We start from the raw sequence: 13,500 nt of genomic DNA, 5'->3' as shown, positions 1-13,500 counted from the left end.
ACTGACTCGCTTAGACCTCAGCGAAACCAATATTCCCACTGTTATTACTGCTTGCTGTGTGCTCCACAATATCTGTGAGAGTAAGGGGGAGACGTTTATGGCGGGGTGGGAGGTTGAGGCAAATCGCCTGGCTGCTGGTTACACGCAGCCAGACACCAGGGCGGTTAGAAGAGCACAGGAGGGTGCGGTGCGCATCAGAGAAGCTTTGAAAAACAGTTTCATGACTGGCCAGGCTACGGTGTGAAAGTTCTGTTTGTTTCTCCTTGATTAAACCCCCCGCCCCTTGGTTCACTCTACTTCCCTGTAAGCTAACCACCCGCCCCTCCTCCCTTCAATCACCGCTTGCAGAGGCAATAAAGTCATTGTTGCTTCACATTCATGCATTCTTTATTCATTCACCACACAAATAGGGGGATGACTACCAAGATAGCCCAGGAGGGGTGGTGGAGGAGGGAAGGAAAATGCCACACAGCACTTTAAGCACAGCACTTTAAAAGTTTACAACTTTAAAATTTATTGAATGACAGCCTTCTCTTTTTGGGGCAATCCTCTGTGGTGGAGTGGCTGGTTGGCCGGAGGCCCCCCCACCGCGTTCTTGGGCGTCTGGGTGTGGAGGCTATGGAACTTGGGGAGGAGGGCGGTTGGTTACACAGGGGCTGTAGTGGCAGTCTGTGCTCCAGCTGCCTTTGCTGCAGCTCAACCATACACTGGAGCATACTGGTTTGGTCCTCCAGCAGCCTCAGCATTGAATCCTGCCTCCTCTCATCACGCTGCCGTCACATTTGAGCTTCAGCCCTCTCTTCAGCCCGCCACTTACTCTCTTCAGCCCGCCACCTCTCCTCCCGGTCATTTTGTGCTTTCCTGCACTCTGACATTATTTGCCTCCACGCATTCGTCTGTGCTCTGTCAGTGTGGGAGGACAGCATGAGCTCGGAGAACATTTCATCGCGAGTGCGTTTTTTTTTCTTTCTAAGCTTCATTAGCCTCTGGGAAGGAGAAGATCCTGTGATCATTGAAACACATGCAGCTGGTGGAGAAAAAAAAAAGGGACAGCGGTATTTAAAAAGACACATTTTACAAAACAGTGGCTACACTCTTTCAGGGTAAACCTTGCTGTTAACATTACATACATAGCACATGTGCTTTCGTTACAAGGTCGCATTTTGCCTCCCCCCACCGCGTGGCTACCCCCTCAACCTTCCCCCCTCCCTGTGGCTAACAGAGAGGAACATTTCTGTTTAGCCACAGGCAAACAGCCCAGCAGGAATGGGCTCCTCTGAGTGTCCCCTGAAGAAAAGCACTCTATTTCAACCAGGTGACCATGAATTATATCTCACTCTCCTGCGGATAACACAGAGAGATAAAGAACGGATGTTGTTTGAATGCCAGCAAACATACACTGCAATGCTTTGTTCTACAATGATTCCCGAGTACGTGTTACTGGCCTGGAGTGGTAAAGTGTCCTACCATGAAGGACGCAATAAGGCTGTCCTCCCCAGAAACCTTTTGCAAAGGCTTTGGGAGTACATCTAGGAGAACCACGAATGCCAGGGCAAAGTAATCCTTTCACATGCCTGCTTTTAAACCATGTATAGTATTTTAAAAGGTACACTCACCAGAGGTCCCTTCTCCGCCTGCTGGGTCCAGGAGGCAGCCTTGGGTGGGTTTGGGGGGTACTGGCTCCAGGTCCAGGGTGAGAAACAGTTCCTGGCTGTCGGGAAAACCGGTTTCTCCGCTCGCTTGCTGTGAGCTATCTTCTTCGTCCCCAAAACCTGCTTCCATATTGCCTCCATCTCCATTGAAGGAGTCAAACAACACGGCTGGGGTAGTGGTGGCTGAACCCCCTAAAATGGCATGCAGCTCATCATAGAAGCGGCATGTTTGGGGCTCTGATCCGGAGCAGCCGTTCGCCTCTCTGGTTTTCTGGTAGGCTTGCCTCAGCTCCTTCAGTTTCACGCGGCACTGCTTCGTGTCCCTGTTATGGCCTCTGTCCTTCATGCCCTGGGAGATGTTGACAAAGGTTTTGGCATTTCGAAAACTGGAACGGAGTTCTGATAGCACGGATTCCTCTCCCCAAACAGAGATCAGATCCCGTACCTCCCATTCGGTCCATGCTGGAGCTCTTTTGCGATTCTGGGACTCCATCATGGTCACCTCTGCTGATGAGCTCTGCATGGTCACCTGCAGCTTGCCACGCTGGCCAAACAGGAAATGAGATTCAAAAGTTCGCAGTTCTTTTCCTGTCTACCTGGCCAGTGCATCTGAGTTGAGAGTGCTGTCCAGAGCGGTCACAATGGAGCACTCTGGGATAGCTCCCGGAGGCCAATACCATCGAATTGTGTCCACAGTACCCCAAATTCGAGCCGGCAAGACTAATTTAAGCGCTAATCCACTTGTCAGGGGTGGAGTAAGGAAATCTATTTTAAGAGCCCTTTAAGTCGAAATAAAGGGCTTCATCGTGTGGACGGGTGCAGGTTTACATCGATTTAATGCTGTTAAATTTGACCTAAAGTCCTAGTGTAGACCAGGGCTAACAAATTTATTTGAGCAGAAGCTTTCGTGAGCTACAGTTCACTTCATCGGATGCATTCAGTGGAAAATACAGAGGGGAGATTTATATACATAGAGAACATGAAGCAATGGGTGTTACCATACACACTGTAACGAGAGTTATCACTTAAGGTGAGCTATTACCAGCAGGAGAGCAGGGGGGAAAAAACCTTTTGTAGGGATAATCAAGGTGGGCCATTTCCAGCAGTTGACAAGAACATCTGAGGAACAGTGGGGGTTTGGGGGGCGGGGAGAATAAACATGGGGAAATAGTTTTACTTTGTGTAATGACCCATCCACTCCCAGTCTCTATTCAAGCCTAAGTTAATTATATCCAGTTTGCAAATTAATTCCAATTCAGCAGTCTCTCGTCTAACTAATGTCACAGCGTTTCAAGAATGTCTTTGCTCTTTTGGATCTGTCTCACAAATTAGACATTTTGGCTCTGTTCAGTGTGAGGCATATCTTGTCAAGGAAAATATATCGGTTTTGGACGAATTCTTTATACAAAGTGTTAAAGGCTTTGCATTTTTTTTTTACAATAAGCAAAAGGGATAAACACACATAGAGGCTATTTAAAACTTTAAAAAAAATCATGCTTAGCAACTTGCACCCACAATCACAAAAAACTTAAGCAATATAGAGATGCAGGGGAAAATAAGCTAGCGATGAACCGGAATAAAAGAAGAGAAAAGAATGCACAGGAAGGCTAAAATGGTCTGCACCATCTTCCCCAGCCCATTGTAGCAAGACTGGTCCCATTACTACTAAATTTATGACAGGTTTCAGAGAAGCAGCTGTGTTAGTCTGTATCCGCAAAAAGAAAAGCTGGAAATAGCCCACCTTGATTATCACTATAAAAGGTTTTTCTCTCCTGCTGGTAATAGCTCACCTTACCTGATCACTCTCATTACAGTGTGTATGGTAACACCCATTGTTTCATATTCTCTATGTATATAAATCTCCCCACTGTATTTTCTACTGCATGCATCCGATGAAGTGAGCTGTAGCTCACGAAAGCTTCTGCTCAAATAAATTTGTTAGCCGCTAAATTTATGGCTTCCCGACAGTATTATGGAATCAGTGCACAGTGGGATGATCAAAGGCAGCTTAGCTATGCCCCAAAACAACATGCATACGGAGCAGACAAAACCATTCTCTGGCCATTAAAATCAGGGACCATATTTTGGCGGTGGGTGAGGGATAATGTATGGGAATTAGGGCTGTCAATTAATTCAGTTAACTCACATGATTAACTTAAAAAGAAATTAACCGCGATTAATCTCAGTTTTATCAAACTGTTATACAATAGAATACCAATTGAAATTTATTAAATATTTTTGGATTTTTTTCTACATTTTCAATCATATTGATTTAAATTACAACAGAATACAAAGTGTAAATTGCTCACTTTATATTATTTTTCATTACAAATATTTGCACTGTAAAAATGATAAACAAAAGAAAAAGTATTTTTCAGTTCAGCTAAAACAAGTACTGTAGTGCAATCTATTGTGAAAGTGCAACTTACAAATATCTAGAGTGACCTAGTTAACAATGTTGATGTTCAAAATGTCCAAGTTCACTAATTTAAATGAATAATTGCACTGCCCAGCATAAGATGGGTCAGTGAAAGAGAACCAACCTAATACCACCAAGATAATCTACCCAGATCAAGAAAGCAAGCCATGGCCCAGAGATGCACCCATTAGTGGCTAATCTGCCTTCATGGACTCATGAACTTCAATGACAAAGCCGCATTGCCCGTCTGTCTTTATTCTGTTTTTTATTTTTTATTTCTTTCGTGAGAGTCTACTGCAGAAATAATTCTAACCTGTGATTTTGAGAAACACAACCAGAATCAAGATGAACCTTTTCCTTTCTTTACAGAGAAAAGGCTGTTTCATAGAATCAGAGGACTGAAAGGGGCCTCGAGAGGTTATCTAGTCCAGACCCCTAAACTCATGGAAAGACTAAATATGGACCATCCCTGACAGGTGTTTGTCTAACCTGCTCTTAAAAATTTCCAATAATGGAGATTCCACAACCTCCCTGGACAATTTATTCCAGTGCTTAACCATCCTGATAGGAAGTTTTCCCTAATGTCCAACCTAAACCTCACTTTCTGTAATTTAAGCCTATTGCTTCTTGTCCTATCCTCAGAGGTTAAGGAGAACAATTTTTCTCCCTCCTCCTTGTAACAACCTTCTATGTACTTGAAAACTTATCATATTCCATCTCAGCCTTCTCTTCTCCAGACAAAACAAACCTAATTTTTTCAAATCTTCCCTCAGAGGTCATGTTTTCTAGATCTTTAACCATTTTTGTTGCTCTCCTCTGGGCGCTCTCCAATTTGTCCACATTTTTCCTGAAAATGTGGAACCCAGAACTCGACACAACACTCCAGTTGAGGCCAAGTCTTCTGCTGTAGTCTATGCTGAATTACTTTTACTGACTTGCTTACAACACTCCTGCTAATACATCCCAGAATGATGTTCGCTTTTTTTGCAACAGTGTTAAACTGTTGACTCATACCTGGCTTGTGATCCACTATGACCAAGCTATGATTTTGTCATGGAAGTCACGGAATCTGTGACTTCCAAAGACCTCAGGGACTTCAACCCCGGGGGCTGAGAGCTGCAGAGTCCTGCCATCTCGCGCAGTGGCAAGGAGCTGTGAGGTACCCCCGTTGCCTGAGACAGCGGGCCCCTGCTGCTCTCAGTCATAGAATATTAGGGTTGGAAGAGACCTCAGGAGGTCATCTAGTCCAATCCCCTGCTCAAACCAGGACCAACACCAACTAAATCATCCCAGCCAAGGCTTTGTCAAGTTGGGCCTTAAAAACTTCCAAGGATGGAGATTCCACCACCTCCCTAGGTAACCCATTCCAGTGAAATAGTGTTTCCGAATATCCAACCTAGACCTCCCCCACTGCAACTTGAGACCATTGCTCCTTGTTCTGTCATCTGTCACCACTGACAACAGCCTAGCTCCATCTTCTTTGGAAACCGCCTTCAGGTAATTAAAGGCTGCTATCAAATCCCTCCTCACTTTTCTGCAGACTAAATAACCCCAGTTCCCTCAGCCTCTCCTTGTAAGTCATGTGCCCCAGCCACCTAATCATTTTCGTTGACCTCCGCTGGACTCTCTCCAATTTGTCCACATCCCTTCTGGGGAGGGGGGGGGGGGGAGAGAAGGAGGAGAGACACCAAAACTGGATGCAATACTCCAGGTGCCGAAAAGAGGGGAATAATCACTTCCCTCGATCTGCTGGCAGTGCTCCTACTAATACAGCCCAATATGCCATTGGCCTTCTTGGCAACAAGGGCACACTGCTGACTCATATTCAGCTTCTCGTCCACTGTAATCCCCAGGTCCTTTTCTGCAGAACTGCCGCTTAGCCAGTCAGTCCCCAGCCTATAGTGGTGCATGGGATTCTTCCTTCTTAAGTGCAGAACTCTGCACTTTCCTTGTTGAACTTCATCAGATTTCTTTTGGCCCAATCCTCCAATTTGTCTAGGTCACTCTGGACCCTGTCCCTACCCTCCCTCGTATCTACCTCTCCCCCCAGCTTCGTGTCATCTGCGAACTTGCTGAGGGTGCAATTAATCCCATCATCCAGATCATTAAAAAAGATGTTGAACAAAACCGGCCCCAGGACCAACCCCTGGGGCACTCCACTTGATACCAGCTGCCAACTAGATAATGAGCTGTTCATCACTACCTGTTGAGCCCGACAATCTAGCTAGCTTTCTACCCACCTTCTAGTCCATTCATCCAATCCATACTTTTTTAACTTGCTGTCAAGAATACTGTGGGAGACTGTATCAAAAGCTTTGCTAAAGTCAAGATATCTCACATCCACCATTTTCCCCATATCCACAGAGCCAGTTATCTCATTGTGGTAGGCAATCAGGTTGGTCAAGCATGACTTGCCCTTGGTGAATCCATGTTGACTGTTCCTGATCACCTTCCTCTCCTCCAAGTGCTTCAAAATGGATTCCTTGAGGACCTGCTCCATGATTTTGCTGGGGCCTGAAGTGAGGCTGACTGGTCTGTAGTTCCCCGGGTTCTCTTTTTTAAATATGGGCACTATATTTGCCTTTTTCCAATCGTCTGGGACCTACCCCGATCGCCATGAATTTTCAAAGAGAATGGCCAATAGCTCTGCAATCACATCAGCCAACTCCCTCAGCACCCTTGGATGCATTAGATCTGGACCCATGGACTTGTGCATGTCCAGCTTTTCTAAATAGTCCTTAACCTGTTTTTTCACCACTGAGGGCTGCTCACCTATTCCCCATGCTGTGTTGCCCAGTGCAGCAGTCTGGGAGCTGCCCTTGTCTGTGAATGCATCCAATGAAGTGAGCTGTAGCTCACGAAAGCTTATGCTCAAATAAATTTGTTAGTCTCTAAGGTGCCACAAGTACTCCTTTTCTTTTTAGAGGCAAAAAAAGCATTGAGTACTTCAGCTTTTTCCACACCATCAGTCACTAAGTTGCCTCCCTCATACAGTAAGGTCCCACACTTTCCCTGACCACCTTCTTGTTGCTAACATACCTGTAGAAACCCTTCTTGTTACCCTTCACATCCCTTGGTAGCTGTAACTCCAGTTGTGCTTTGACTTTCCTGATTACACCCCTACATGCTCGAGCAATATTTTTATACTCCTCCCTAGTCATCTGTCCAAATTTCCGCTTCTTGTAAGCATCCTTTTTGAGTTTAAACTCACCGAAGATTTCACTGTTAAGCCAAGCTGGTCGCCTGCCATATTTGCTAGTCACCCAGCAGCTGCCCAAACACTTCCCATTTTATCATGCATATTTTTAGTAAAGTCAGGCACAGGTCACGGGCTCCCGTGAATTTTTCTTTATTGCCAGCAACCCATCCATGACTTAGTAAAAATATCCCCGACAAAAATCTTAGCCTTAACTCTGACCAGATCCCTTTCTGCAGTACTCCTTCCTAGGCAGTCATTTCCAATTTTGTATGTGTGCAAGTGATTGTTCCTTCCTAAGTGGAGTATTTTGCATTTGTCCTTATTGAATTTCACCCTGTTTACTTCAGACTAGTTTCCCAGTTTGTCCAGATCATTTTGAATTTTAATCCTCTCCTCCAAAGCACTTGCAATCCCTCCAGTTTGGTACAGTCCCCAACCTTTATAAGTGTACTCTATGCCATTATCTAAATCATTGATGTTTGATAAAAGCAAATTGCTCCGTTCAGTAATCAACCCTCTGAAGGACTTTAAGGGCTTGAAACCATTGAAAAAAAATAAATAATTGTTCAACCCTCAAACTCATTAAGAAACATCCCATGCCTGCTTTGAGTCTCTTCTTATGCTTCTATGATTAATAAAAACTTAAGGGAATTTGTTGTGTATTTGCTATAGTGAATAATACAAACTAAGCTCTCTGTAGCTGCAAAAACCTCAATGCAAACCATATTTTAAATTGTTTTTAATGTTGTCACATTAAGAAAGATCTTAACCTCTCTGGGCCTGCTACTTCTATCCGATTAAAAAACACAAACACCAGGGCAATGAATTATTGAAGAGAAACATTAGCCAGGGCTCCGTTAACACACACTCTTCTCAGATAGCAATTTCTCAGATTAATGGTTCTTTGCTACCTCTTCAGAACTCAAGAGCAGTTCTTATTACAGAGCTGCACCACACCAAGACTTCAAGCTATATAATCTGCAGTGAGCTGTAAATATTTAGATTCGAAACATCCAAGGGAAAAAACAATGTCATTCAGTGCTGAATGGTTATAAAGCCAACAAGCAATCTAAGTGACCATAAATCACTCACACCTTCAAGGGTTATTAATGTACTCATGGAACCAGACATTCCCAAAAGGAGTTTCAGTAAAAAGCTAGACTCCTTTCACACTTGTGGTTGTGTTGCTCTAAAACAGTGACACTCAGACTGAGGCTAGTGAGCCACAAATGGCTCTTTAAATGCGTCTCCTGCAGCTCTTTGCAGCACATGATACTAAAGCACTGTGTGATTTAATTATTAACTTAAGTTATTAGCCGATCAGGATGCTTGCACTAAGTTATTAACTTATTTGCTGTAATAACTGTATTGTATTTTACACACACACACACACACACACACACACACAAATGAAACAATGAATTCAAGCCACTGTGGCTCTAAAATGTGCTTAATCTGCACATGCTGCCACACATGAAAGTAAGCAGCAGGTAAGCAGCAACAGAATTTATTCTCTACACCGGAAGTAGTAATGATATTGGAACAGTTATGGAGAAAAATACATATACAAAATACTTTTACATATTTCAATACAGAATATATCAATACCCCTTCTCAACATTTTAAAGATTAAAACAGAAAATGTACTCTTAAAAGGGCTGAAAACAATCATTTCACGTTCTGTTCATAATATCCAGTTGCCCCAATGAGAACTGCTAAAATACTGTTTTCATACAGGTAACAGCTAAATAGCATCCTTTAATCATTCTTTTCTGAACACATTCTCATGTTTGAAGGGTCATTTTGTGGAAGATTCATTGAGATTTCTATAACACTATAGGCATGCATGGCATTTTACTGACAAACATGACAGGACCTTGCCCTTAGGAGTTTACAGTACAAGGTAGATGCAATACCTTTTTCGGTATTCTAGGACAAAGATTACAAACAGTAAAAGATCAGAAGAATCTTATTACATCTGCTTCTTGTTCGACATTATTTACACATGCTATGTTCACTGGCGGTTAGAGTAAAAATTAGTGCATTTGCATTAGCAATTTACAAGGTTCTACACCCTAATCCAGAATTAGCCATGCACTGCAAACACTCCATTAAATCACTTGACTGTGTGCCTCTATTGACCAGCCCCATGGGAAAATTACAAGATTCAGTATATACTAAACCAAAGTGAGTTTTCCTAACTAGACTTACACTAATTTCAGCATATATTTATGAAAACCCATTTCTGATTAGTAGGGCTGTTGATTAATTGCAGTTAACTCACGCAATTATCTCAAAAATATTAATCCCTATTGAAAAAAAAACATTAATCGCGATTAATAGCAGTTTTAATCGCAGTGTTACACAATAGAAAACCAGTGGAAATTAAATATTTTCTGATATTTTTCTACATTTTCAAGTATATTGATTTTTGTTACAACACAGAATACAAAGTGTACAGTGCTCACTTTATATTATTTTTTATTACAAATATTTGTACTGTAAAAATAATAAACAAAAACCAGTCATCAACATGGATGCATGCCCTCTGGAATGGTGGTTGAAGAATGAAAGGACATATGAATCTTTAGTGCATCTGGCACAAATATCTTGTGATGCTGGCTACAACAGTACCATGAGAATGCCTGTTCTCACTTTCAGGTGACATTGTAAACAAGAAGCGGGCAGCATTATCTCCTGCAAATGTAAACAAACTTGTTTGTCTCAGCAATTGGCTGAACAAAAAAATAGGACTGAGTGGACTTGTAGGCTCTGAAGTTTTACATGGTTTTATTTTTCAATGCAGTTATTTTTGTACTTAATTCTACATTTGTAAGTTCAACTTTCAGGATAAAGAGATTGCACTACACTATTTGTATTAGGTGAATTGAAAAATACTACTTCTTTTGTTTTTTACAGTGCAAATATTTTTTATTATAAATAAATATGAAGTGAGCACTGTACACTTTGTATTCTGTGTTATAACTGAAATCAATATATTTGAAAAAGTGGAAAACATGCAAAACATTTAAATAAATGGTATTCCATTTGTGTTTAACAGTGCAATTAATCGTGATTAATTTTTTGAAATCACTTGACAGCCCTACTGATTAGTTGTGAAATGCAATTTAGTAGCACAGAGTTTTTTTAAGTGTGTCTAAAACCAGTCTGCTTTGTTCTTCATACAATGCAGAAAATAATGGACCTCATGTTTCAACATTAATACTTTAAATAAGGTTTATAAGCTTTCTAAAGGGATCAGAAAACCCAGGAACTGTTTTTACCAAGCAATTGGTGTACAGGGTTAACTCCTTGAATTTCTAAATTTGATCTCTCTCCTTTGTTCATACTGTAATAGCAAACAAACTAACCTCCATTTCTGATAGCTCCGATCCCCCTACAGAAATCTTCAAAGCTGATTACTCCAAGTCCACTGGGGTCTAGATATTTTGTTAGGTCCTTCACCTGCAATTACAAAACCAGCATTATAAATTTCATGATAAAGCATTTCAAACACAGTACATTCCACTTATTTCGGAAGACTAATCAGATGGTGCTTTGTTGGATTGTGTCAAAGACAGCAGATTCAGCCTAATGATAGAAAATGGCAAGGAGTGCTGCTTAATTGAGATAGTATTAACAAAAAATCCATTTAATGGGGACACAAGCAGACACTGCCAAGGGGTTAACTGGTATTTAATGAACCATTAAATGGGAGTAAAATTCTAAGTGCCAGTCTTAATACTGAAGCTGACCGACTAGAAGATACAAAGAGGAAATATAGTGAATATGAGTCAGTACAATATTTTTTGTTTCAACTTAATTTTTTTCAATCAGCACTTTTAAAAAAAAGGCTTCTCTTAATTGGGACAGGTGCTTAATTTGGACAATAAGATGTCCACCAGGGGGTCCCAATTAAGAGGATTCATCAATAATGAACTAATCTGTGCTATGTATTTAGACATAATTTGGAAAACCTTTCGTGATTAGGCAATGTTTAAAGTAGGCAGGGAGTAGGGAAAAAAAGAATCACATCAGCTTGCAAGGATTAGGAGGCTACTACTGAATAGGAGACAAGGAGTAAAAAGACATTTCTGGCAAACTGGCAATGATTATTTTGGCATTTCAAATAGAATAGTTACAATTAGAGGGCAAAACTAAAGTCATTCCTCCAGTCCAAACAAAGACTTCAAAAAGGTGTATCTAATTCCCTCAATGGCTGCTACTGAGCCTTTGTTTCAGACAAACAATTACAGAATAGCTTTCAGAGTAGCAGCCGTGTTAGTCTGTATTCGCAAAAAGAAAAGGAGGACTTGTGGCACCTTAGAGACTAACAAATTTACTTGAGCATAAACTTTCGTGAGCTACAGCTCACTTCATCGGATGCAAATCATCCGATGAAGTGAGCTGTAGCTCACGAAAGCTTATGCTCAAATAAATTTGTTAGTCTCTAAGGTGCCACAATTACAGAATAGTTCATTCTAAGGATGTTGAAACAATTAGCCACTTTTTCCTAGGCTGCTATTTTAGCAAATTGCCCTTTCAAGTGACATTGAGGCATCTTTATATATTTTAAAGTCATATACTTTAGGTCTAAAACAAAAAAGAAAGCCCAGACACTGAATAAAGGCACAAAGGGAATTATAGAATTTGTTTCATACTGCTGTACTAAAAAAAGAGGTCACAGAACTTTCTCAATTCACATTCTCCTTTTCCTCCCCAACTTTACTATTTATAGAACCCATTAGGAAGCTTGGATTTAGTTTCCTTATTGACTCTTCCCCCCACCAAATCCATTATGAACACAAACTACTTTCTGATTCCAGTTGCTCGGAGTTGCATGGTGCTGGATCTTGGATTATTTCTTTATTTTTGCTTGTACTTGGCAAAAAAGGTGATGAGACAACATTTATTTTGAGAAAAACCCTGCACCTAAAAAGAATCTGAGAACAAGCAAGAACAGGAAAAGCAGGAGTTTGGAGTTTACCAAGCTTAGCAGTATCCCTTTGAGTTGTCAATGTGTCATGAATGTCTCATCATTGTACACTGGTCTGTATTTATATATAAAAAGCCACCCACACATGCACTTTAGTGACATTTAATTGAACTTTCCATGGTTCCCTGACAGTCTCATGCATGATTTCTAACATTTCCAAGAGGGAAAAAAATACATCATTGCTTCAGAAAGACTCCACCTACCAAAAACAATTGCTAACATACCATTAATGCACAGGAAGTGACAAGCAATAAACCACAAACATTTTAAGGTGTACGTCTTCTCCAAGTAACTTGTGAAACTAAAAATAGTGTGATGTATAGGTTTGGTTACTCTTATGAATTTTCTGTGTTGGAATATTTTTGCTTTTAAAAGAACGAAGAGCATGTTAGCCAGCAAATTGCTCGAGAACCTAATTATGGGAAGATTTACCTTACCCTTAAAAAACAAACAAAAAACAAAACAAAAAAACACTGTACAATACTGAAAGAAACAAAAAGTTAAGATATTGCATTTTGACACGACTTGTGCAGATTTAAGGATCAAATCCTCATATGGCAGACTGAAAAATGTACACTAATTTAAGAATAAATTAATGCCCATTTTCTTCATTTCAAGCTTATCTTATTTAGGAAAAAAACAAAACAGACTGGCAAATAATGGAGTTTTCCTCGCAGCAACTCACTTTGCCATCTAAAATCCCATTTCCAACCTACCTCCCAACAGTTCTTTAGGGCTGAAGTGGCCCTCTCCAAAAATTTATCTTGGGTCTAAGACAACCTAGGGCCAGATCCTCAGCTAATGTATAGTGTCAGAGATACACCAAAATCAGTAGAGCGAATGCTAATTTACATCAACTGAAGGGTTTCCCCAAGCATGGAAATTAAGTAAAACCAATTCTGTCATCTTGCGGGGGTGGGGCATTGTTTGGTTTTATTTTAAGTAAGTGGAGGTGGAAATCTAAAACCACTTTTCCTGTTTTTGGGAAAAAAAAAGTATTTGTTAGTACACAGGTAAACTGCTGAACTCACATTTCAGACTTCGATTTTAATCAGAGTCAAATTTCCTGTCAGATTGAAAAAGGTATTTTAAAATAAAATAAGCACATGAGAACGTGTATCAGTGCACATAATTTCAAATAAGTTACTGTTCCACCATGAGCTATAAGGAATTGCAACTATGGCTGCACTTTGCCTAGCACAACAGTGCTGCAATCTTGCCTGGGGCCTATGGG

General features: G+C 41.0%; 2 protein-coding genes across 5 annotated transcripts in view; both read right to left on the bottom strand.

Moving 5' to 3' along the window:
• The window catches only part of RAB11FIP3 (RAB11 family interacting protein 3), a 180,280-nt gene that overhangs the window by 108,961 nt on the left and 57,819 nt on the right, over positions 1-13,500 (bottom strand). For all 4 annotated transcript variants that reach the window (XM_048866367.2, XM_048866370.2, XM_048866368.2 and 1 more), the window contains exon 2: positions 10,642-10,735. In XM_048866367.2, coding sequence (XP_048722324.2) covers positions 10,642-10,735 — 94 coding nt within the window. The remainder of the gene's footprint in view (positions 1-10,641; positions 10,736-13,500) is intronic.
• On the bottom strand, positions 491-2,192 carry LOC125643559 (uncharacterized). Its single transcript, XM_048866374.2, has 2 exons — positions 1,617-2,192; positions 491-1,027 (listed from the first exon to the last, which is right to left on the bottom strand). The coding sequence occupies exons 1-2, from the start codon at positions 2,173-2,175 to the stop codon at positions 777-779; spliced, it is 810 nt and encodes a 269-aa protein (XP_048722331.2). The 5' UTR covers positions 2,176-2,192; the 3' UTR covers positions 491-776.

The sequence above is a fragment of the Caretta caretta genome, chromosome 10 (assembly GCF_965140235.1).
Source record: "Caretta caretta isolate rCarCar2 chromosome 10, rCarCar1.hap1, whole genome shotgun sequence".
In the NCBI taxonomy this organism is placed as follows: domain Eukaryota; kingdom Metazoa; phylum Chordata; order Testudines; family Cheloniidae; genus Caretta; species Caretta caretta.
This window is presented reverse-complemented; position numbering and strand designations above follow the sequence as displayed.

Bases quoted from the DNA above. Each gene is read 5' to 3' on its own strand.
- LOC125643559 (XM_048866374.2), bottom strand. From the start codon at position 2,175: ATGCAGAGCTCATCAGCAGAGGTGACCATGATGGAGTCCCAGAATCGC. The intron at 1,028-1,616 runs GTGAGTGTACCT...TTTCTCCACCAG, and splicing joins AGGCGGAGAAGGGACCTCTG to CTGCATGTGTTTCAATGATC.